General features: G+C 35.3%; 1 protein-coding gene across 4 annotated transcripts; it reads right to left on the bottom strand.

Annotated features, from left to right (window-relative positions):
- Window positions 1–11,186: 11,186 nt before the first annotated feature.
- On the bottom strand, window positions 11,187–18,673 carry LOC133284680 (lysM domain receptor-like kinase 3). Of its 4 annotated transcripts, none has more exons than XM_061481752.1 (12): window positions 17,896–18,673; window positions 17,165–17,198; window positions 16,941–16,942; window positions 16,730–16,899; window positions 15,586–15,765; window positions 14,691–14,780; window positions 13,242–13,335; window positions 12,997–13,151; window positions 12,822–12,916; window positions 12,267–12,405; window positions 12,029–12,127; window positions 11,187–11,548 (listed from the first exon to the last, which is right to left on the bottom strand). In XM_061481752.1, exons 1-12 carry the CDS (start codon window positions 18,530–18,532, stop codon window positions 11,384–11,386), a joined length of 1,860 nt encoding a protein of 619 aa, XP_061337736.1. In that variant the 5' UTR covers window positions 18,533–18,673; the 3' UTR covers window positions 11,187–11,383. The 4 variants fall into 4 exon arrangements, with proteins under 4 accessions (XP_061337736.1, XP_061337733.1, XP_061337734.1 ...); XM_061481749.1 differs by lacking the exon at window positions 16,941–16,942 and adding an exon at window positions 17,039–17,046 and having other exon boundaries at window positions 15,586–15,779; window positions 16,735–16,896; XM_061481750.1 differs by lacking the exon at window positions 16,941–16,942 and adding an exon at window positions 17,048–17,049 and having other exon boundaries at window positions 15,586–15,779; window positions 16,735–16,899.
- Between the last annotated feature and the right edge of the window lie 3,787 nt (window positions 18,674–22,460).

The raw sequence follows: 22,460 nt of genomic DNA on the forward strand, positions 1-22,460 counted from the left end.
CTTTCCTAAGGAAGTTTAACACTCAATCTTCTCCCTTTAAGCATTTCTCACAAAACCCTCAAAAGTCTCTCAAGCCAACCTTGCCCCAACCCTTTTCTAATGCATATATAGGGGAAGGAATAAGGTTTAGGGTTTAGGTTTCTTAAACCCTTTAATGGGCTTTGAGCTTAGCAATGAAGGAGGAAGCCCAACACTCTCTATTATCATCTTTGAGAGAGGTTTAAAGCCGTAATCTCGGAACCAACCCGAATCGAATTAGTCGCGAAACGATAAAGCGATTAGAATATCTCAAACACAAAAAATATAATAAAAATAAAAAATTGACCTAATACTAAAGCTTTTTTTTTTTAATTGATTTCGTAAATAGGTTATCTAGTATACAATTTGCTCTTGAAGAGGTATTTATCCACATTTAAGTTTAATTATTTAGTTTTTTATTTTTTGAGACAAAAAGTCACTTTGATTTCCCATTAGCCATATTTACAGTAATGCTATCATAAAAATTAATCGTTTATAATTTGAACTATGTAACCACTTATAAGAGTCACATATATGACTGAAATATCGGTTAACATGATTCCACAATTGATGGTTAATGAAATTTTATAAAATCAAAGTTCATTGATACACATTTTAAGAAGAAAACGTACTTTTAGGCCAAATTGCAATGGATAATGACATTTTAACCACGATAAACTAAAATGTTGCTAGTAATAAACTTTTGTAGAGTTTCGTTGTGCCACAAAAGAAAAACTTTTGTAAAGCTCGATATCTAAAAATGAAAGCATTATCATTTTACGTTAGAAATATAAAAACTTTTATTGTAAAAATGACCAGTAATAACTACAAAAATGTCAATTTTTTTCAACAAATTAATGAGCAACCTCCATATCGAATGTCTAATTTAATTTAAGATATATAATATAATATTATTGGCTCCCCTTATAAGATTCTAGCTTAGCGTATGAATCCAGCAAAGTCTAATCAGATGTAGCTATATATTATATATTACATAGTACCACCAAATTTCGAGAAAGCATAAATAATTTAAGTAAGTTTCAGAAACTTAATAATGAACTAAATCCGTTAAAATATTCAAAGAAATCGTAATTAAAAAGCACGTGCCTCGGAGAAAATCGATATTATCAACCTAAACATAATTCGTGTCTAATCATTCAACTTCCAAGTGTGTCATATCCTCAAAATCATATTTATCTGGGCTTCAAATATTGACATTCTACTCATTTATGTAACCCACCACACTAACAAAGTTTCTCCCATAGCAAATATTCTTCTATGTACCGAGATTTTCTTCCGCTAATGATTACACTATGTCGCTATCTCTACGTTCAAATTTGCGTAAATGAATATACGTGACATTTTCTACTAAAAAGACATTACAGGGCATGTTTGGTAAGTAGATTATTTTAGAAATTCGGGAAAGTGGGGTGGAAAAAAATATTTTCTAATGTTTGTTACGAGGAAATTGAAAATATTCCCGGAAAATATTTTTTATCATAATTTTAGTTTTAATTGCAGAATCTCAAACGAAAATACCATATGATATATGATATTTTTATTTTTTCACAGAATCAGTATAATTAACTCAATACTCCCTGAAAAATTTTGGACATACCAAATACCTTTTCGTAATTTATCAGGGAAAAAAAAAATTTCATCATTTTCCCGAATTTTTTTTTTTAAAAAAAAATATCTCCTATAGCAAATGTCTCTTATAGAATGATTTAGCTTCCAATCGAAAACACATGCACATGAAGGCATTTTTTGAGCTAATGACTAATGAGCTATGAAGCACCGACACTTCAAAAACCTTGACGTGTCGTGTCCGACACTCCAACACGTGTTGTAGAGACTAAAAAAAAGGGTTCAAAGGTCGCATTGCATTGTGTTTTTAGTTCAAATATTAGATTCGTTAGATTACGATTATCATTTTATTGAGTTTAATATAAATATTTGGGATATCTTATGTTTTTTGCAAAATTGATGGGTATTGTAAGTTTAGTTTTATTTTTTTGTTAAATTATTAAATATAATATACATTAAAAATATTATTTAATATCAAAACGTGTCTTAACGTGTCGAAATTTAATATTTTTTAGAATTAACGTGTCGGAGTGTCATATCGTGCCGTGTCTCGTGTTGATATGGCTAATGAGTACCCTCTTAGAGAAAGAGCAGAATATAAATGAGATGAGACACCAAATTCGTGCCTTTTAGCCTTTTCCATTTTAAATATAGATGTGTATACTTTATTTCTCTACCTTGTGAATGCTTGTGAGAGGGAATGCAGGAAATAGAGATTGTGAAAGGAGAGAATGCAGTTCAATAAGATTTTTGTGGGAAAACACAATCTTTATTCGCGTAGTAATGGTGGGTGTGGCATCAAGTCCATTGACCCGAAAGGCATCTTTCACTTTTGTGCCGTTGTTGGTGTCAAAAGTCACTTGAGTGGATTTTGAACCATGTTTCAGAGTTTTTTTATTTTATTTTTTTAATTCCAAATACATTTATAATTCCAAAATGCAGTTAAGTCAAACCACTCAGAATATATTTTGTTGTTCAATTTGTAAGCAGGTAGTTGTTGGTCACTTGGTCGGGCTAACTTAAGGGATTGTTATAGGTCAATCCCACAAATGCTTGTGTGCACCTAAAGGCACTCCAACAACTCATGTTGCCAATCTTTATAATATTTGTTTCTAGGTTCGTAGCCATTTACAATTTATTTTATAATGTATATTATATTACAACAACGTATATAAAGCTTTTTTAGGGGTAAAGTCAACTACAAAGATCAAATGACTCCACTATATTATGCAAAAACTAATTTTTAGTTAAAAAGGTCATTAAAATTTAAGTTTTTTTCAATAATTTTATTTAGATTTTTTCATGGTCGTCGCTTCCCTCTAACAATTGGATTATATATGCTTCATCTAATTAACTTTCTTACTGTTAGTATGTATCAACAAAAAAATGTTCCAAGAAAAAAAGCTTTCTGACTGGTGCTTCTTTCTTATATGACCAAATAATCTCAAGCATGATTCTACCATTTTTCTCTCTCTCAATAACTCTACTCTTATTTTCTCTATAATGTAGTCGTCATTCTTGATCTAATCTATTTTGGTATGTTTACTCACGCATCATGACATTTTTATTTCGACAACATAATTGTTATTATATAGGTATCCTGGAAACAATTTAAAAAGTCAGATGACACACCCCAAGAGTTGTTGGTCTAGTGACATCTTAGCTAGATCCTGGGATTTGACATGCCCAAAGGGTTGTGAGTTTGATTCTTGAGAGTCGTAACTCTTGAAAAGGGTTGAGAAGCTCAAACTTGAAACCGGATTAGTCGAGTCCGTTAGGACTGCAGACATTGATTGGTAGCTACATGGAAAAAAAAAAGTCAAATGACATTGTGTTGTGGCATTTTCATGAATAATATTAGAGCTAAGGGTGTAAATGAGTCGGATCAAGTCAAACTTTAGTCTAAATAGGCTAGTCTTATATAAAATATTTCAAGCTTGGTTTGGCTTGTGAGCATGATGTAAACCAAATTATAAGTTTGGTCTGACTTACTTTAAGAAATACAAGGCTTGGCTTGGCCTATTAAGCCAACTAAGATTCAAAAAATACATATTGCATTATGTAGAATGCAGGTTAAGATTATTTTGTTTATTTTGTATGTTTAAGTTGATGAAAAGTCAAAATAATACAATAGTTGAAACCACACCATAATTTAAGATGTTATTTTAATAAAAAATTATTAAGATTTTATTTTATTAAAAAATAATAAAATATTATTTTTAATAAAATAATAAATTATCATTTATTAAAAATACAAGTCGGGGCATGGAGGCTCAAATCATCCTCTCCGAGTCCTGTTCTTGAAAAACACAACCATGTGGAAAGAATTTAGCAAAACAATGCAACTAAGAAGTCAGCTTGCTAATAGAAATGAGATTGCAAGCCAAAGAAGGAACATGAAGAACTGATGTTAAATTGATCTGCTCAGAAAGTTTAATTGTTCCATGTCTTGCAATCTGGGAGAAGCTACTATCGGCGATCTTAACCCGAGAGGGTTTAGAGTATGGAGTGTAAGAACAAAACAAAGTCAGATTACCTATCATATGGTCAGAGGCTCCAGAATCAAGGATCCAATGATTTTGACTATCAACATGGAAAGTTGTACCTTGTTGGGTTACATTACTAGTGACCTTAGGAGGTTGAGTTAGAAGTCTCTGAAATTGTTCAAACTGAGTCTTACTAAGAAAGACACCATCACAGTCAGAGGATGCACGAGGCTCATCAACCTTGTCATTAGTAAAGACATGATATGCACGACCTTTATTCTGTCCTTTTGGCTTCCAATTTGCAGGTTTCCCATGGATTTCCCAATATTTCTCACAGGTATGACCAATTTTATTGCAATGGGTGCACCATGGACGATCATCCCGTTTTGATTCTCTAGAGCAACGGTCAATGGTACGTTTGGCAGCCAATGCAGATATAACACCTCGTATTTCTAAATGTAAATTATATGTGGTAATGTTGATTAAAAGGGTAGGATTAGTGAAAAATCCTGAAATTAGGGTCAAAATACATAAAAAAGGCAAATTGGTAATTTACCAAACACGTATCCCTAGGCATGAAAAATTGATTAGAAGGTCTCAAATGGTAAAAATAATGCCGAAAATGGATTCAGGACGAAAAATCGAGTGGATAGGCAAGTTTCGGAAAATTTGATGAATAGTAATTTTACTGGTGTAAAATACTGCGGTATAATTGTACCGATAAGCGTGAAAATATGATCAGTAATATTAGGAAATAAAAATATGATGTGAACGAGAAAAATACGTAGGTTATGAATTTGTGGGTTAAATTAGATGATTTAAGAAAGTTAAGTGACATATGGGACCCACTTTAAGTGACTTAAGTAACAAATGGACAAGTGAGATACAAATTCTGAATTCCCTCTCTCATCCTTCTCCTTCATCCGTCGTGTGAGTTGCCATTGGAGAGGGTTTGAGGTTTTGTAACTTTTTTCTAGACACTTTTGAGAGAAACTTCCAACTAAAAAGTTGTTCTCCTTGAGATTATGAGTGACTTTCATGTAGAGTGCACTTTGTGGTGAACATTGTGGAGGGAGAAATCCTTCATTTTCAGCCACAAAAATATTGGTATTTTTGGGAAATTTTGGGGTTTTTTGTGTTGAACCATTGGTTGGAGATCACTCCCTTGGACCATTGGAGGCTATTGGTGGTAAGATTTCACATTCTCATTTAGTTTTCCATGAGATCATAAATTAGGTGAAGGTTTTGAAGTTGTAAGTTGAGTTATGGTAGTTAGGAGCATTAAATGGTATGTCTCATTTAGAATTAAATGCTTAGAATGATAAATGATGATAATTGATGCAATAAAATTTATGGTGATTTGTAAATTTATAACTTAGGAAATTTTGGAGTGAGATGCATGAGTTCATGAAATTGCCATGTTGTATGAGTGTGTAAGTTGAGTTGTGGATCATTGGTATGAAGTAATTGTATGATTAAAGATGTGTATGAGTGTTAAATTGAATTTAAAGCCTTGGTGTATAATCCTTGAAGAATTCGAACCATAGAGGGAATTTAAGGAAAAATTTATGTGAAATTATGGTTTAATCCATGGTTGAGGTTTTAGTGCATAATTAGTGGGTTGGTGAGTAAGTTTGATGAGTAGAGTGATGGAAGTAGTTGATTAAATTGTGAGAAGGTCCTTAGACCTAAGTGATTATGTTGTTCATAATTATTATGAAATTGATTGATTTTATGCAAGTGTGATGATCACGATTATTTGATCAATATAGGTTGTCACTCACGGAACCAATAGAAGTGGACTAAGCTTGGAGCTTACGTGAAGAGCATTGCTCTTGGACTTGAGGTAAACCTTTGGAACTTGGGTTTAATCCCTTGTGTGCTCCACCACACCTAGTGGAAGGTTGTGGTTGGATTTTGTGCTTTTGACATTGTGTGATTATGTATGTTCATGCATTGTTGCTTGTTTATGTGAAATATTTGTGATCTCTGGCCAGTAGATGTGTGTGGTTTGGACTTCCGCTGGAGATATCCTTTGGGGATTCCTGTCGGGTTTTGTCGTGGGGCCGACTCTGGGAGCGGTACCAGAATGATCCAAACGTGGGACTTCCGCTGGATAGGGCTCATGAGGAGTTCCAGTTGAGTTTTGCCATGAGGTCGTCTCACCCATGGGAGAGGCACCAGGAAGCTTCCTGGGAGTTATATGATGGGTCCTTGAACGGAATCCTGGTGTGGATGTTCTTGGATTTGTGCCCAGTGGTTTGGTGATTTTGTATGTTATGCATTTTACATGATGTTATTGTTGCACATTGAGTGAGCCATGGGGTGGAGTGATCCTCTAGTACCCTTGGTTTACTGAGATGTATTTGTATATCTCACCCCGCGTTTGGGGACATCATTTCAGGCTATAGTGAGCATGGAGGAGCTTCGGGCAAGAGGCCCGCTTAGTGGGGGAGTCGAGCATTATGTGCATTTGGAGAGTATGGCATTTTGGAGGACTATATTAGATGCACATAGCATAGTGTTTAGTATTTTGGACTTAGGTTATGAACATATTGCATGTTCATATTGCCATGCTTCTGAGTGTTCATAACTATATGCTAAGTCTTTGTAATTCATGTATATTTTATGCCTTTGATTATATTGGTATTTTGGTGAGCATGAGACTTGTCCATGGCCACATATGTTGTATTTTGAGGCATTGGAAGACTTGTGATGTAAATTGGCCATTTGAGGTTTAACATGGCAATGGAATTGTGAAGTATTGTAAATGATGCATTGATTAATGAATATGCATGATGGAAGGGCCTAGAGCCTACATTAGATCTTGTGTAAGTTGTATTTTGGGTAGTGAAGTGTTAAGAGTGGATTACATCACCCATTTTGTGATTGAAATGTTGTCATCTGTCATTTTTACAGTAGGGTAATTGATTACCTTTCTTTGGTAATCGATTACCTGAAACAGGGGACGCAAAATTGAGCCACTGTGTTATAAGTAATCCATTACTTTTCCTCATTAATCAATTACCTAGTTCAGTAATCGATTACCAAAATAATGGTAATCGATTACCTGAAACAAGGGAGCCCAAAATTGGCTATTATCTCATTCTCGAGCCTTTGGTAATCGATTACCCAAAAATGGTAATCGATTACCATTGTGTAAAATTTTGAAAATGTGTTTTCTGAAATCTAAAATAAATGGTATTGTTTGGAGAGATGATAACTAGTATGTTTTATACTTCCGCGAGTTTTGCATTTGCAATTACGGCATTGTTTTAATTTGTTACGGAAATGGTTAATGCTTAAAGTTAAGGATTTAATAAAAGAAAAAGTTTACTCGTAATTTAATTAACTCAAGTACTGTGATTGTAATTGCGCTTAATACCATATGCAATGATAACATTACGAGTACGTAACGGGCTGTTACAGCAGACTTATCATCAGACTTATCAATTGACTATTTTTCTCCCAGCATAACTCTCCGTCTACTAGCTTCTCTACGAACTTCAGCAAAGGCATCAGCAAGTGAGGGTAACGGTCGTTGCGCCAATATTCAACCATGAACCTCATCAAGATCTCAGTTGAGGCCGGCAAGGAAATCATAAAGTCATTCCTTCTCCAAGTGTTTTTTAAACTGGGTATTAGCTTCCAATCCTTTAAGATCGGATGCAAGATAAAGATCCAATTCCTGCCATAAATTTGTTAGTGCAGTAAAATATTCAGTAATAGTCATACCCCATTGACGAAAGTCTCTCAACTTATTTCTCAATTCAAAGACTTGAGAGGTATTCTCCATATCTGAATAATTTTGTTGAACAGCATCCCAAATCTCCTTGGCAGTATCGAAGAACAAATGGGTTTGGCCAATCTGTGGTTTCATGGAATTAGTCAGCCATGCCATTACCAAGGAATTATTAATCTCCCAATTTTCATAATCAGGAGAATCCTCAGCAGGTTTCTTAATTTTTCCCTCGAGATAACCCATCTTACCTTTTGCCCGGATCACCAACTTAACAGATTGAAACCATTACAGAAAATTCTTATCGTTCAACCGGTGACTAGTAATCTGCATACTTAAGTTGTCTCCAGAGGACTGAGTATTGGGAACAGATGAGGAAGCAGAAGAATGCTATAAGGAAGACATGAATGAAGAGAAAGGATTTGACCGTGAATGAAAAAATCAAGATTGTGTTTTTTCATATCTGACCTCTGGAACAGGAAGGGGAGACGCTAGCGAGTTGTTCTGTGCAAGTCACGGCAGAAAAAGCTGCCAGGAAGGTGGCGCGTGGAGCTCACTGTCCGAAAGTTGGCTGCGCGTGTGGCGGAGCGTGTAGGAGCGTGTGGCGACTGACGGTGATGGGTCCGGTGGTGTTCAACTCGTCGAAGCCTTCTGAGTCGAATGGTCACTCCACTTTCTTGATTGGAGGTCTGTAGATAGGGTATCTGGGTTTGGACAGAAGTGGGAAGGTGTTTTGGAAGGTGTTTCAGCCTTGAAGATGGCTGATCTAAGGTAGGAATGAACCCGTTCTTGATACCATAATGAAAAATAAAAGGAATTTGTTTTTCCGTATATTGATTTATGAATAAATTACGTAAGGAGTATTTATACAAGAAAGAATAGCTAAGAATGACTCAGCGATGATTAATCAATCCTATCAATGAGTCATCAATCCTATCTACTAATTAATAGGAAATAAAAATGAAAATATTTGAATCCTGATTTCCTACAACTTTCTTATGGCATTTGGCTAGATAATGGTATAATGTATGCCCCAGATCCAGAACTTAGAAAAGTAGCCTTTTCTGTGCTAAAAGGAGTGAGTTTCTAATACTAGATAATGCCTTTTAAAGTTGAAAGTTTTTAATAGTTTGTATGTAATATGAAAGGTGAATTTTTTGAAATTGAGATATATGATGTTTGTTAAACACCTTAGGGTCTGTTTGGGTAACGTATAAGACCTGATAGTATAAGCTTATACTATACATTAATGTATTTTCAGTTGTTTGGTGTAATTATTGTATAGTATAACCTTATACATCATGATCCCTTAATACATCAAAATGATGTATAATTTTATCAGGTCTAGAGGGAGGGATTAGACCTGATAAGAGAATGGTGTATTAGATTTATTCCAAACCCATTTCTCTCTTCCCCTTCTAACCCTCTTTCTTCTTCACTTTTGTGCTTGTGTGCCCAGCAACTTCGACGCTTGCCGCCGTAGCTCTCTCTGGTCGTCGTCTCTGTCTTTGTCTCCGTCGTCGTCGCCATCTGTTCAAGTTCCGGTGAGTTTTTGTTTCTTTAAATGACGTGCATCCTTTCTCTTTTCTGATTGCGTTGTCAAAAAAAAAAAAAAAAATGTTGGTTGATATCTTGATATCATTTTTATATTCGTTTTCAGTTACCAATAATTTTCTGGTCTGGTTTTCTTTAATAAATTGCTTTACCTTAAACTGAAGCCATTGAAGAATATAGAACTATGAACACTCAAGACTTTTTCTTTGGTTTTGTTTGTTCTTTGACTTTCATTGGTCCACCCTTTTTTATTTTTTATTTTTATATTTTCAAATTAATGCTTTTAGTGGGCTCCCAGCAACCAAGAGCAGAGGTTTTAATTGAAGCTCTATATCAAGCTCAAATTTTGAAACATTATAGGGTTTTAATAGTTGAATTAAGACCAACCTCATTGTCATCTTCTTTTCACATATGTTCTTTCAATTGAAGTTATCTCTTTATTGGGCAATAAGTTCTATATAGTACTGTACTCCTTATTCAATGGAAAGAATTCATTTTCCATGTAGTTTCTTTTATCACATTTTTTCTATCTAGTGTTGTACTATAATCTCCATTGTGTTTGGACAACTTAAGTAAATTACTTTTTCACAAATTTATTTTTTGAGTGATACAACCCTTTTTCTAATGAATGATTAACGGCTATCAAAAAAAAAAATGAATGATTAACAAATACTTGGATGTTTGAAGACATTAAATTGTAACATAATTAATCTGTCCGACAAGTTTACCCATTAAATTCAGTGTCATCAACTTAAATTGGTAAATAAGTTATCGAGTTTAGCATAGTTTGTTTAATCAATACGGTAGGGAATATAAAAATCTTTTCTATCAAATTATAAAAATATTGTTTGATAGATTTTTATAAAAATTAATATCATATGATATATTTGGAAGAATTATATAAATTTTTTATTAAAGGGTATTGTTGTTAAAAATATTTATTTTTATCCTATATAGTTTTATACAGTGCATTACGAAATACTGGATGGTATTATCTTATACAATACATTATCTTATACAATGTCATACCAAACGCTGAAAAGTAATAACACTTAATCATGTCTTATACTATCAAATTTTATACTATCAGATTTTATATCATACAGTGCACCAAAGAGGCTCTTAATGTCTTCGGCGTATTTTTCTTGAGGTTATTAACGGTACTGTGCTCATGTTACTTGAACTAGGTACTCGTTGATATTCCAATTTCTCAAAGGTTAGACATTTTCAAAGCTTTGATTACAAATACTGACTCTTCCTCTATGGTAATCCTCTTAATTAGAGGTTGTTTAACTTTGGTCTTTATTTAACAGTCAAAACTTAAATCATGGCAAAAAAAATTAATAGATTGTATTTTAAATAAAAAATTATGAATTTATTACAATTTTGAAAATAATTATGCATTTATTGCACAATGTCACGCCTGGATTGGGCGTCACCAATCACGCCTAAATTAGGCGTCACTCATGTGGTGTTAACACGTGTCACAAAAAATTAACATTTTAATCATAAAAATTCTAAAAGCCATAACTTTTGACTCAAGTATCTAAATCAAGTAAAAAAAAAATTGATTCCACATGACTTTTTGAGATCTAGACAATGACACCTCATTTGATATATTCTATCTCTCATAAACACAATTCAAATTTGCAACAAAGGTATTATAAGAGGCTAGGGCTAATGAACCGGATAAGCAAGATTTGGAATCCTGTCAGAAAAGGAAAATTGATAAAAAAAACTTAAATTTGCGCGAGTAAAATTTAGAGGACACCAAGACTCAGGTACTATATTTAATTTCAACCTGTCTCCTTCAAATTTATTTATCAAACGTGGTTTTACAAATTTCTACTGAGTCCTGACTAGTAAAATGTACAAATTCCTCCTTGCCACACCTATTTTACAAACGTGGTTTGCTTCAAGAATTGTTGTGTTGTCCCAATTTGACCCAAAACAATAAACATATCATTGTAAACGTAAAATATTTGCCAAGGTATCATCCTTATCTTCCAGACATCAGATTCACAAGATTTTGATTTTCGTAGAAGGAGCCAACATCCCAATCATCAGTCGTTGAAGAAAGTGTCATAAGAGCAACCACAATTGATCTCATACTTGGACGTAGTTGGGGATTGTCCTGTGTACATGCGTGGGCTAGTTGAGCCATCTGCAAGGTCCAAAACAGTGACCATAGATTAACTAATTTTAAAATCAAAGAAAAAAACTTAACAAAAAACCATTCTCTGATAAATCCGACTAGCGAGTGTGAGATAGAGGTAATCCTTATACACAGTCTTACCCTTGCATAATTACAAAGAGGCTGTTTTCTGGGTTCGAACCCATAACCTTTCGGTCATGAAAAAAACTTTAACAAATGTTAATAAATTATTAATTCCGAATAAATTCACAAAAATCCACAATTAAGATTGAATGTATGATTTATTATTCTTGCATCGTAATAAGTTGATCTTGCCCCAAAAATAAAAAAAAAAATAAAGAAATGACTGAAAGGTCATGGGTTCGAATCCAGGAAACAGCCTCTTTGCAATTATGCAAGGGTAAAGCTGCGTACAAGGATTGCCTCCACCCCACAATCGCTAATCGGGTTAAACGGGAAGTGGATCATTTGATCATCATTTGTTCTCACCTTGCGAACTGAATCAATAGGGTAGTTATCCCCAAGCCTTGGATCCACTAGTTTGCAAAGATCTTCTGTAGGATCAGGCTGACTAAGAACTCCTTCGAACTGAATGACGTAATAAAATATGAAAAGAAATTAATACCATAAATTAGATTGATTAAGAAGCATCATGATGGTTGATTTATAAAAATATTATCTATGAATAGAATAATAAAAATTCTTGAGTAGAGAAATCAAGATTGACCAAAGCTACGAGGCCCTTTGAGTCAGCAACTGATTCGCTTGTCTTGACAATAGCTTCCTTAGCCGAAATAAGCTCATAAAGAACAACTCCAAAAGCATACACATCTACTTTGGGAGACACATCTCCATATTGAGCATACCTTCACACAAAACCATGGTAATCACTAACCAAATCCAAATGCACACAATTGTCACTTAACTAAATTCCGATGAATTCCAATGCAAGCAAATCTTGGATATACAATTATTCAAAAGAAAATAAATACACAAAACTAGGAGCACTTGCTAGAACCTAAAACTAAATGCCCTTAAGGAACAGTTCAAAAGACTTGGTCAGTCACTACAAGATATGCACCCAAAGTCAACTTCATGGTTTTAGTTTTATTTTTATTCTACTTAAGAAGAGGGTCTTCTTGGACATGTTAAGCGCTTGTTTGTGTCTTAACAAGCATTCATTAATTTCAAGAACTGACATGTGAACTTGGAAAGTACATTTGGTTAAATGCTCCGTGTGAATAGAAACACTCTTATATTAGAAGAACATTAGTTATCATACTCTGGTGGCATGTATCCAAATGTTCCAACAAGACGACCAGTGGGAAGGGATGAGCTTCCAACTTCTGTCAGTTTTGTCAATCCAAAATCAGCAACCTTCAAATATGAATATTTTATGAGATTTCACAGTAATCCGAATAATAAAAATAAAGATAAGATCTCAAAACATATTCTACCTTTCCCCGGAAGTTTTTGTCTATTAATATATTTGCTGTCTTTATGTCACGATGAATGTATACAGGCACTGTATGCTCATGAATATATTCAAGACCTCTGGCGGAATCCAAAGCAATCTGCACTCGGGTAGCCCATGGCAGTGGATCTCTTTTACCTGGAAACATTATTTATCACTTCACCATTAACTCAGGCAATCACAATACATCATTAAGTAAATAACCATTACATTATGAGCTGATCTAACCTGAATCACGCAGATGTTCACTTAAGTTTCCATTCTCCATGAATTCATAGACAAGGAAAAGAGAGCCCTCGATACTATATCCGATCAACCGCACCTGTACGGTCATTAAGAGTTTAAGAGAGACACAACATAAGATGTAAGAATTTACATAGATATGAAACATGAAGCCTGTTTAGTGTCTTTATATGCATCACATATGTATAACCTACAAGAGGTAAAACCAGGTATGTGACAGTTCTCCCAGCAATATATGCCAGAAGCTGGTAGCTTAAAAAGTTACACTGTAAATAAAGAAAACTTTTGAGCATTGTATATTCACTATATTGGTCACAACATCTTATGTGTACAAAGCTTTAAGAAAAATTTTAGATTCGAATACCAATCCATTGACACCACCATATAAACAAAATATAAGGCACCCTTCTGTTTTTGTCTAAAACAACACCATATAAACAAAATATAAGGCACCCTTCTGTTTTTGTCTAAAACATGCTTCAAGGACAAAGTGGGAGACAGAATGAGATGGACGGGCTGTGGCTTGATTATCTGGTAAATTTCAGCAATATTGTTAAATGACATGCTAAAGCCTTTCTCCTTGTGTATTATGCATGTTAAAGTAAAACAGACATCATTTCATGTGATAGAGCTAGTTGAATTCTTAATCCGTGCAAGTAGTTCAGCCAGATAATAGCGGTCAGTTTCAGCCATTAAAAGAATCTAGAGAAATGCATTGAATTCAACAACAATCTAGTTATAAGCATTAGCTGATATTCATGACTCTTTATGCTATTCAAGTCTGGGACAGACACCTATAAAGGACTTTTTCATCTAATGGGAGCATGCAAAGAGTTTGAATACATCAAATAAAATTTATTAAAAGAAATATGGATACTACAGGTAATCAAGAGATGCCCCTACAAATAAAATATTTGCAAGAGCAGAGGAAAGTTTAAAAAGCAAGGAAACAACGAGGGAGAAGAAAAAACAGAGAAGCAAAGGCAACATAGTCTGTATTCTCAATAGAATTATTGTTAACTTTATCAAGCACATAAAATCTCCGTACATAGTTATCATGACAAAGAATATTAAAAGAGGAAAAAAAATATTAAGGCTAAGGAATAAATTTTAAAATTAAAACCAATTTGAACAGACATGGGAGTCTAATTTATAGATGGATGCAATAACAAAGAAACATTAGATAACTGAAAGCATTCACCACTAACCATCCTCAGTTAGTCATCAGTATCTAATAAATTCCTGATGCTACTCTAATCACAAGATTACTAAAGTGAAACCCCAAGGCTATGCTCAAGCTAATGCTAGATCCCATCATTGAAATTACTAAAAGCCCTTTTAGAATAAATCTCCACCTTCATGGTAGTGGTACGCAATTTAATAGGAACACAATACTAATATCTATAAAAGCTTTAAATTTTAAAGGTTTAGTACCAGGTTAAGATGGTGAACACGTGTCAGGACTTTCAATTCAGCAAGAAATTCTTTTGATGCTTGCATATCCATCTTCTTGATTGCAGCTTTCTGCAGAGGCGAAATTATTGGTCTATATAATGAGAATATGGATACTGAAAAGAACAAGATGGAATGGCTCTAGAACAAACACACTCCTATTCATCATTACAGCATTATCAAGAATTATGTGAAGTGACAATAAAGGTTTGTTCAACAACTGAAGTGCATTCTGCTGTAATTAAAAGCACTGGAAATACATAGTAAATATTATGAAATAATCTCAACTTTTAAGCAAGCACAGATAATCTTTCTTAGTAAAACAGAGAAAAGAAAAGGATAACTATGGATCAAACTGTTTCTATATTGCCTTTCATTTCCTCACGTTCATTTTGGTTGTTCAAGTCCATACATCATTGTAAAACCATTTTGAAGCAGCTCTCAATCCTTTCTTTCAAGCATTTTCTAGCTTGGATTCCACAATAATGCATCTCAAACATAACCATATAATGATGTCAACATATTGACGTTTAGAAGGATGACATTCTTTTAGGTCATTCATCTTCAGTCCCAATACAGCAAGAAAATATTATTGATCCCAATTTTGATTATCATGAATTTATCAAGGTTTGAAGCCTCTTCTTTTAATTTTTTTTTTAGACTGCATAATAGCTTTCTTATATATGATAGAGTGGCATATAGTATACATATAGTTAAACTATTCTTCTATTTCAACGCATCTTGATTCAACAGACAATTAGTCATATGCAAAACCTCCGACGAATCAACGACAATAAACTCCTTAAAAAAGTAATAGAGTGAAACTTTTGTTTAGAAATGCTTCTAATAATAGACAATGATAAATGTGATTACTAACCTCTCCCCTCAACTCTGCATAGTAGACAGTGCCAAAACCACCTTTACCAATTCTCTTAGCCATACTAAAGTTATCTGTGGCCGTTGCTAATTCATCTAATGAGAACTCCACTGATTTGTCCACTGTTACGCCTGTGATGGCAGAAGGACCACCAGGTCCTGAAGTTTCATTTGCAGCACCCTGAGAATTTTCGTCTGAAAAATGAAGCACCAAATAATGAAATTCAGTTTAACATTTTAGAATGTGTAAAATCTAGAGGCACTGAATGTTGGGCAGGGTTCTGACAAGAGAAAAAAAATAAGAGTACCAGAGATGAGATTGTTGTAGTGAATGATTGGAACAAGAAGACTAGGAACAAGTGTTGGGAGAAAGTCAGAGTGGAACCTCTTGAGAAGATGATATACACTCGCTAAACGTGGTTTTCATGTGAGGAGAAAATTGATCTAAATGGATTTTCTAAATGGATTAAAGAAAACTTGGCTCCAGTTATAAAAGTGGTAGAGGAGGATCAAAGAAAACTTTAGGTGAACCATTAAACAAGATTGACACAAATGGATTTTCTAAAAAATTGGCAATTGACAAAGCATAATTGCGTCATTTGATTCATGTAGCCGACTCCACCTAGTGGATAAGGCATTCATGTAGCCGACTCCACCTAGTGGATAAGGCTTGGTTGCTGTTGGTGGTGGTGTGCAAGAGCAAGAGGATCGCAGTATTTGTTTAGAAATTCAAAAGGAGACCATTTAGAACAAGAATAGCACACATCTTATTTATATGGATGAACAAAAGCTCATTAAATGGAATCAGAAACCTAGATTCTTTCATAGTCTATGACTTTTCTGTATGTCATAAAATCAACAACACTGATGCCTACAGAAATTTAAGAACAAGAATGTTCTATGTAAGTGATATTGGTGACAGCATCAAACAGTTAATTTTTTTCACTTGGATTTTAATTAGAATTGAGATATGTAACCTACAATTAAAAGGATGAATGATGTTATTCCAGTCAGATCTTATATGTAATAAGACTATACGAGAACTGTTAAATCCGGTATACTTATCAGCACTGTATTATTCACCCACATCATCAGGGCTTAGGTAGAGGGAAGGAGGTGATGGAAGAAATATAAGTAGAAATAACTATACCCTTCCCATCTTGAGCAAAGAGTGCTTTGGAATCTTGTGGAAGAAGATCCTCCTTCTGTATCTTCCTCTTCCGGAAATATCCGACATATATACCAACTACCAATAATAGAAGAACAACCACTACTCCAACAGCTATTCCAGCAATAGCACCACCACCAAGACCTGCTTATATGGAAGCAAAACATGAGCTCAAAGTAGCATTATGCTTCTACTTATAGAAAACGCTGACCATGTGTTTGATATGAATATCAATCTGAAGAAACAATCATCACAACCGATTTTCTAATAAGAAAGAAAGTCAAACCTCCTGAACTGCTGAAAAAGAAAAAAAGAAAAAAAGATAGTCAATGGCTTTAGCCAATTCATGGGAGACCAAAAAAAATGCAATGATATTAGCTGATTGAATCCAAAGTAGCGCAATAAAATTTACCTGGACCCCAAAAACACATAGCTACCATTTTGATCTGGAAAAAAAAAATGAAAGAAAGTAGTAAGACACATATATTGAAATTTGAAGTCCCTAGGAAAATGTTTAAAGACACAGCTCTACACATCCATATGCTTCTTTGAATCTTAACTACTCTGTAAGCAACATCGATCAGAAATAGTAACTATTTCAGTACTAGATAATTCATTCAAGTTTGTCAGACATAATCAAAGTTACAAACCTTAGTTAAATAGGAAGTTAGAAAACTTATGAGTTTATTTCAACTTCCAAGGATAAGTAAAACAAAAGAATAGCAACATCGCGGCTTGCTCGTAAACCCTTGGAGAATCATAATTAGGCACCATTTGCTCTAAGTTTAAACTCAAATCCTTCAACATTATTTAGTCACAATACGAGTAGAACATATAATTACATAATCAGGACATAATATAATAAACCATCCAAATTAGCAAACAGACAATTTCCACATTCAAATCCTTGAAAAAGCACAAACTTAAAACCAAACTAACAACACCCTTTAACATAAATCAAAAACTAATTCAATGACCAAGTATATAACACCATGAAATCATAGCAGAACATCAAAATCAACATCTATATCACCTTAATCCAAAACTAGTTAGGGTCTAACACTCGATGAACCCAAATAAAAAGTAAGAACAGATACATCATAACACGAAAACCATCATAGCAAAATCAGCAGAAGTGAGTACCTTTGCCCGGAATATAAACCAGGCCACTCCCTTGGTTGAAATTAACACCAGGATTGTACCTCTGCAACAACCCCGAGTCAAGATCCACAGAACTTGCCACAGTCCCCAAAGTCTCCCCAGGCCTAAGAGGGTATGTGATGAACAACCCATAATTTGAGACATCACTATCACCACAAGAACAGTTAATGGTAACATTAAGCGTTCCAGTGTCAGGAATGTTATTGGATGGATATCTATTGAACTTCATCAACCAATTAACATTGGTTAGGTTGGCATAATTGGTACCAGCAACTTTCTCATAAGTGTCCCCATTCTGAACATCATACTGAAACGTGTGACCAAGAAACTCACCATTAATACAATCACATGGGAATGGAGCGTTGACCCTTATGTCTGATTGAACACTGTCTTTGTTTGGTATTGTAGCTTTGCTGTAACTAACTATGTCATCAGGACTTGTAAGAACTTGGGATGCCAAAATCCCTGAAATATATGTGAGGTTTGTGCCTCTCAATATGTAGTAGGAGCCTAAAGCTAGTGGACAACCCTGTGTACACTTGGATTCTGCAATAAAAGGAACTGAACCCGAAAACAATAACAATTGCAGCAGAACAAGATACCCAAATCTGGGTTCCATTGAAATGAGGAAAATGGGTGATTCAAAAGGGACAGAAAGTTTGAAACTTTTTATCTGATCTGGGTTTTGTGTTTTGGGTTGTGCAGTTGAGTTGACCTGGTGAATGAAAATTTGATGATATGAAAAGATAGAGTTCTGAGTTGGCTTCAACTTTTTCGAAGACTATTATTATTCCTCGGTTTGAATTAGTCTGCAGCTTTTTTTTTCATTTGGGTTCAACAAGGGCTTATTATAATTATTAATTAAAAATAGGGAAAAAAAATTCATGTAGGAAAATAGTTATATATTATGTTGTAGAAATAAAATTATAAGCGAAATCCACGGGTAAAATAAGAGAAAAAAAAAATGGTGAGACCCCATCCTTTTTTGAATATGTACGAAAGTTGTTTATCTCATGTAAAATGAGATAAACATAACCCTTAAAACTAATATAAAGTTTGGGCACGATTTATCGTTTCAAGGATATAAAATTTTATTATTTTAAATATGAAAAAAATACATTATGAAAATTATTAGAAAAAAAATAAGAATTCTTTTAATTTAAATTTTAAGTAAAAAAATATTAATTTTAACTAAAATAAAATATTCCTCCTATGAACTTTATAATTGAGAGGCGTGTGTGTTTTGTTTTGTTACCTTTATCGCCAGACTTAGTAAGCTGAGTAGCTGACTCAACGGTTAATAGTAAATTCCCGCCGATCTTAGATTGTTACAATTTACAAGTGCTACGCAACTTACATACTGTTAGAAAGAAAAGGAGCATTATTCTTTAAATGTTATACAGGATCAAGGCTTTTTTAAGTGACTAATATTTTTTGAGTTTTATAAGAGTTATGTTGTAGGAAAAGTAATTGTGTAATGTTATAGAGATTTGTTTTGCATGTCGTAATTTTCTTTTTCTTTTTTTTCTTCAAAAAGTGTGAGTCCACAAAATATTGTGTGTAGGAAAGTTTATTGTGTCAAGTTAAATGACAAATGCAAACCCTATTTTTTTTTTTTCATTTAATTTCTCAAATCATCTCACTCGCTCGATGTTAGTAAAATTAGCCAAATCTGATTTATCAGACCGGTTGAGTGTTACGACTCACTCTAATGTTAGGCCCACGAGAATTGTCAAATGGCCCACTTACTTGGATGATTACTCTTGTTAGAGGATAGGCCCAATTATATGATCTGCAATTATAATGGGGGAGGTGCTAGTCTAGAGTATATATTAGTGGGTATGCTTCAGAGTAGTAATTCATGAAATGGTTAAAGGTTGTGAGTTGTATTAAAGCACCGCTAGTAATAAAAAGGGACATGCAATATTTAACAAATCTTCTCTCTTGTTTTCTCTCTTCCTTCTCTAACTTTCTTAGTCTCTTCCCTCTTATTAACTAGAAATAACTTAACAATCTGGTGCCTTTATGGAGGTGGTGGCGGTGATGGCATGGTAGCGGCTGCGGCGGCGATGGTGGTAATGGTGGCATGGTAGTGGTGGTGGTGACGGTAGTAGCTACGGCGATGGTGGTGGTGATGGTGGCGATGATGCTAGTGATAATAGTGGTGACGATGATGGTGGTGGTGGCGGTGACGTAGAGGTGGTGTGGTGGTAGTGACAGCAGTGGCCGCAGCGATGGTGGTGATAATGGTGGCGACAGTGGTGGTGGTGGTGACGGCAGTAGCTGTGACGATGGTAATGATGATGACATGGTGGCGGTGGCGGTGGCAGTGGTGTAGTGGTGGCGGTGGTGGTAATGATGGAGGTGGTGATGTCAGCAGTGTCTGCGACGATGGTGATGGAAAAGACATGGTGATGGCGGTGGTGTAGTGGTGGCAGTGGTGGTAGCGGCGGCGGCGATAGCGGTAGTAGTGGTGGTGATGGCTACGAAGATGGTGGTGGTGGTGGTTGGTGACAGTGGTAGTGATAATGGTGGTACGGTGATAGTAGTGGTGGTGGTGGTAAAGACGGTGGTGGTGACGTGGAGGTGGTGGTGGTGGTGGTACGACGATGGTAGCAATGGTCGTGTCGGGATGGTGGTGGCGGTGGTGATGATGGTAGTGGTGGAGAGTAATTGAGAGAGATAAGTATTTCTCATTTTGTTCCCAGGAACAAAAAAACAGAAATTTTTTTATTCTTTTTCTATTCCCCAGCACAAAAATAACTGGTTCATCTCAGGAACAAAAAAATAAACCGATTTTATCAAACGAGTTTTCTATCAATTTCTGTTCCCGGGAACAGAAATAAAAAAAAAAAAAAATTGATTCTGGGAAGGTTGTCATGCACACCCTATTTGTCCTGGAATTGAAAGGGGTCGACATTGTTTTAGGAGTACAGTTGTTTGCCACCTTAGGACCCATTCTTATGAACTATAAAGCCTTTACCATGACCTTTACTCATTACGAAGCCCAAGTCACATTACATGGGGACCCGCTGCTTCAATTCCACCACATTTCCCTTGCCCAGCTCCAAAAATTAGTTTCACAAGATTCCATTGCAGCTTGTTTGATGTGTTTTACTTCTGATTTCCCAGCCCCAACGGTCACATCTCAAACTAGCTACGCTGCCAATTCCCAGCGATTACTGGATGCCTTTTCAAATGTGTTTGTCGAGCCATCCGAATTACCCCCACACAGACACAACAATCACCAAATCACATTAGAACCTCATACCAAACCAGTACAAGTCCATCTCGATCAATACACCCACCTCATCCCCACTATCGACGAGTTACTCAATGAGCTACACGGAGCAACCATTTTCTCAAAGCTGGATTTGCATTCTGGTTATCACCAAATACGCAAGGCAACGGAGGAAATTCACAAAACAACTTTCTGAACCCACCATGGCCACTATGAGTTTGTGGTAATGTCATTTGGTCTATCCAATGCATCGTCCACTTTCCAATCCACAATGTATGAGGTGTTTTCATCCTTTCTGAGACGCTTTATGGTTATTTTTTATGATATTTTGGTGTATAGTATTGATTGCAGTATCATCTTAAGCATTTGATTGTTGTCCTAACCAATTTATGTCAGCACTGTCTTTATGCACAGTTGTCCAAATGCCTATTTTTCCAACAGTCTATTCAATTCTTAGGCCACCTTATCTCGGGCCAAGGGTCTCTCCAGACCTTCAAAAGATTAAAGCAATTGAAGAATGGCCACTCGCCGCTTCTGCCACTCAGATGCAGGCTTTTCTAAGGCTTTCGGGATACTATAGGCGCTTCATCAAGCACTATGCCCACATTGCCAGTCCACTTACAAATCTCCTCACCAAGGACGATTTTCTTTGTTCTGCAGAGGCAGCCTTAGCTTTCAACTCATAGAAGTCCATACGCACTACAACTTCGATTCTAGTTCTGCCTAATTTTGATACTCCCTTCACTATTGAGACAGATGCCTCAGGGGTGGGCATAGGGGCAGTTTTGCTCCAGAAAGAACACCATGTGGCCTTCTACAGCTGCAAACTATCCCCCACTATGTGCAGCAAATCAACATACATCAGAGAGATGTTTTCCATCACCTCTGCAATTGCAAAATAGAGACAGTACCTTCTAGGGGTACCCTTTACAATTTACACTGATCAAAAGAGTCTACACAACCTGATGAATTAGGTTCTACAAACTACGGAGCAGCATCAATTCCTATCCAAGCTCTTTGGCAAGTCCAACAAAGTGGTTGATGCCCTTTCCAGGCTTTCAGAGGGGATTCCACCCTAGTTTGCAACCTTTATCGTCCCAATTCATGACTACAAAGCAGTATTATAGACAAAATTAGCATAAGATCCCTTTGCTACAACTATTATACAAGGTCTACAATTCAACCCAATAGCATTTAAGCACTGGCATCTCAGAGATCACTTGCTCCTTCATTATCACTGAATCTTCATCCCAACAGCTTCCCAATTAATCCCTCAATTACTCCAGACTGCCACTAGTAACTCCAA

The sequence above is a fragment of the Gastrolobium bilobum genome, unplaced genomic scaffold, assembly GCF_033153095.1.
Source record: "Gastrolobium bilobum isolate Gb01-03AN ecotype WA unplaced genomic scaffold, APGP_CSIRO_Gbil_v1 utg6879, whole genome shotgun sequence".
Classification (NCBI taxonomy): domain Eukaryota; kingdom Viridiplantae; phylum Streptophyta; class Magnoliopsida; order Fabales; family Fabaceae; genus Gastrolobium; species Gastrolobium bilobum.

Coding starts and splice junctions, on each gene's coding strand:
- LOC133284680 (XM_061481751.1), bottom strand. CDS start 18,532: ATGGAACCCAGATTTGGGTATCTTGTTCTGCTGCAATTGTTATTGTTT. Junction 15,776..16,721: donor GGGAAGGGTATAGTTATTTC/TACTTATATTTC, acceptor TTTTTCAGACGA/AAATTCTCAGGGTGCTGCAA. Junction 13,336..14,690: donor GTGTTCACCATCTTAACCTG/GTACTAAACCTT, acceptor ATGACCGTACAG/GTGCGGTTGATCGGATATAG.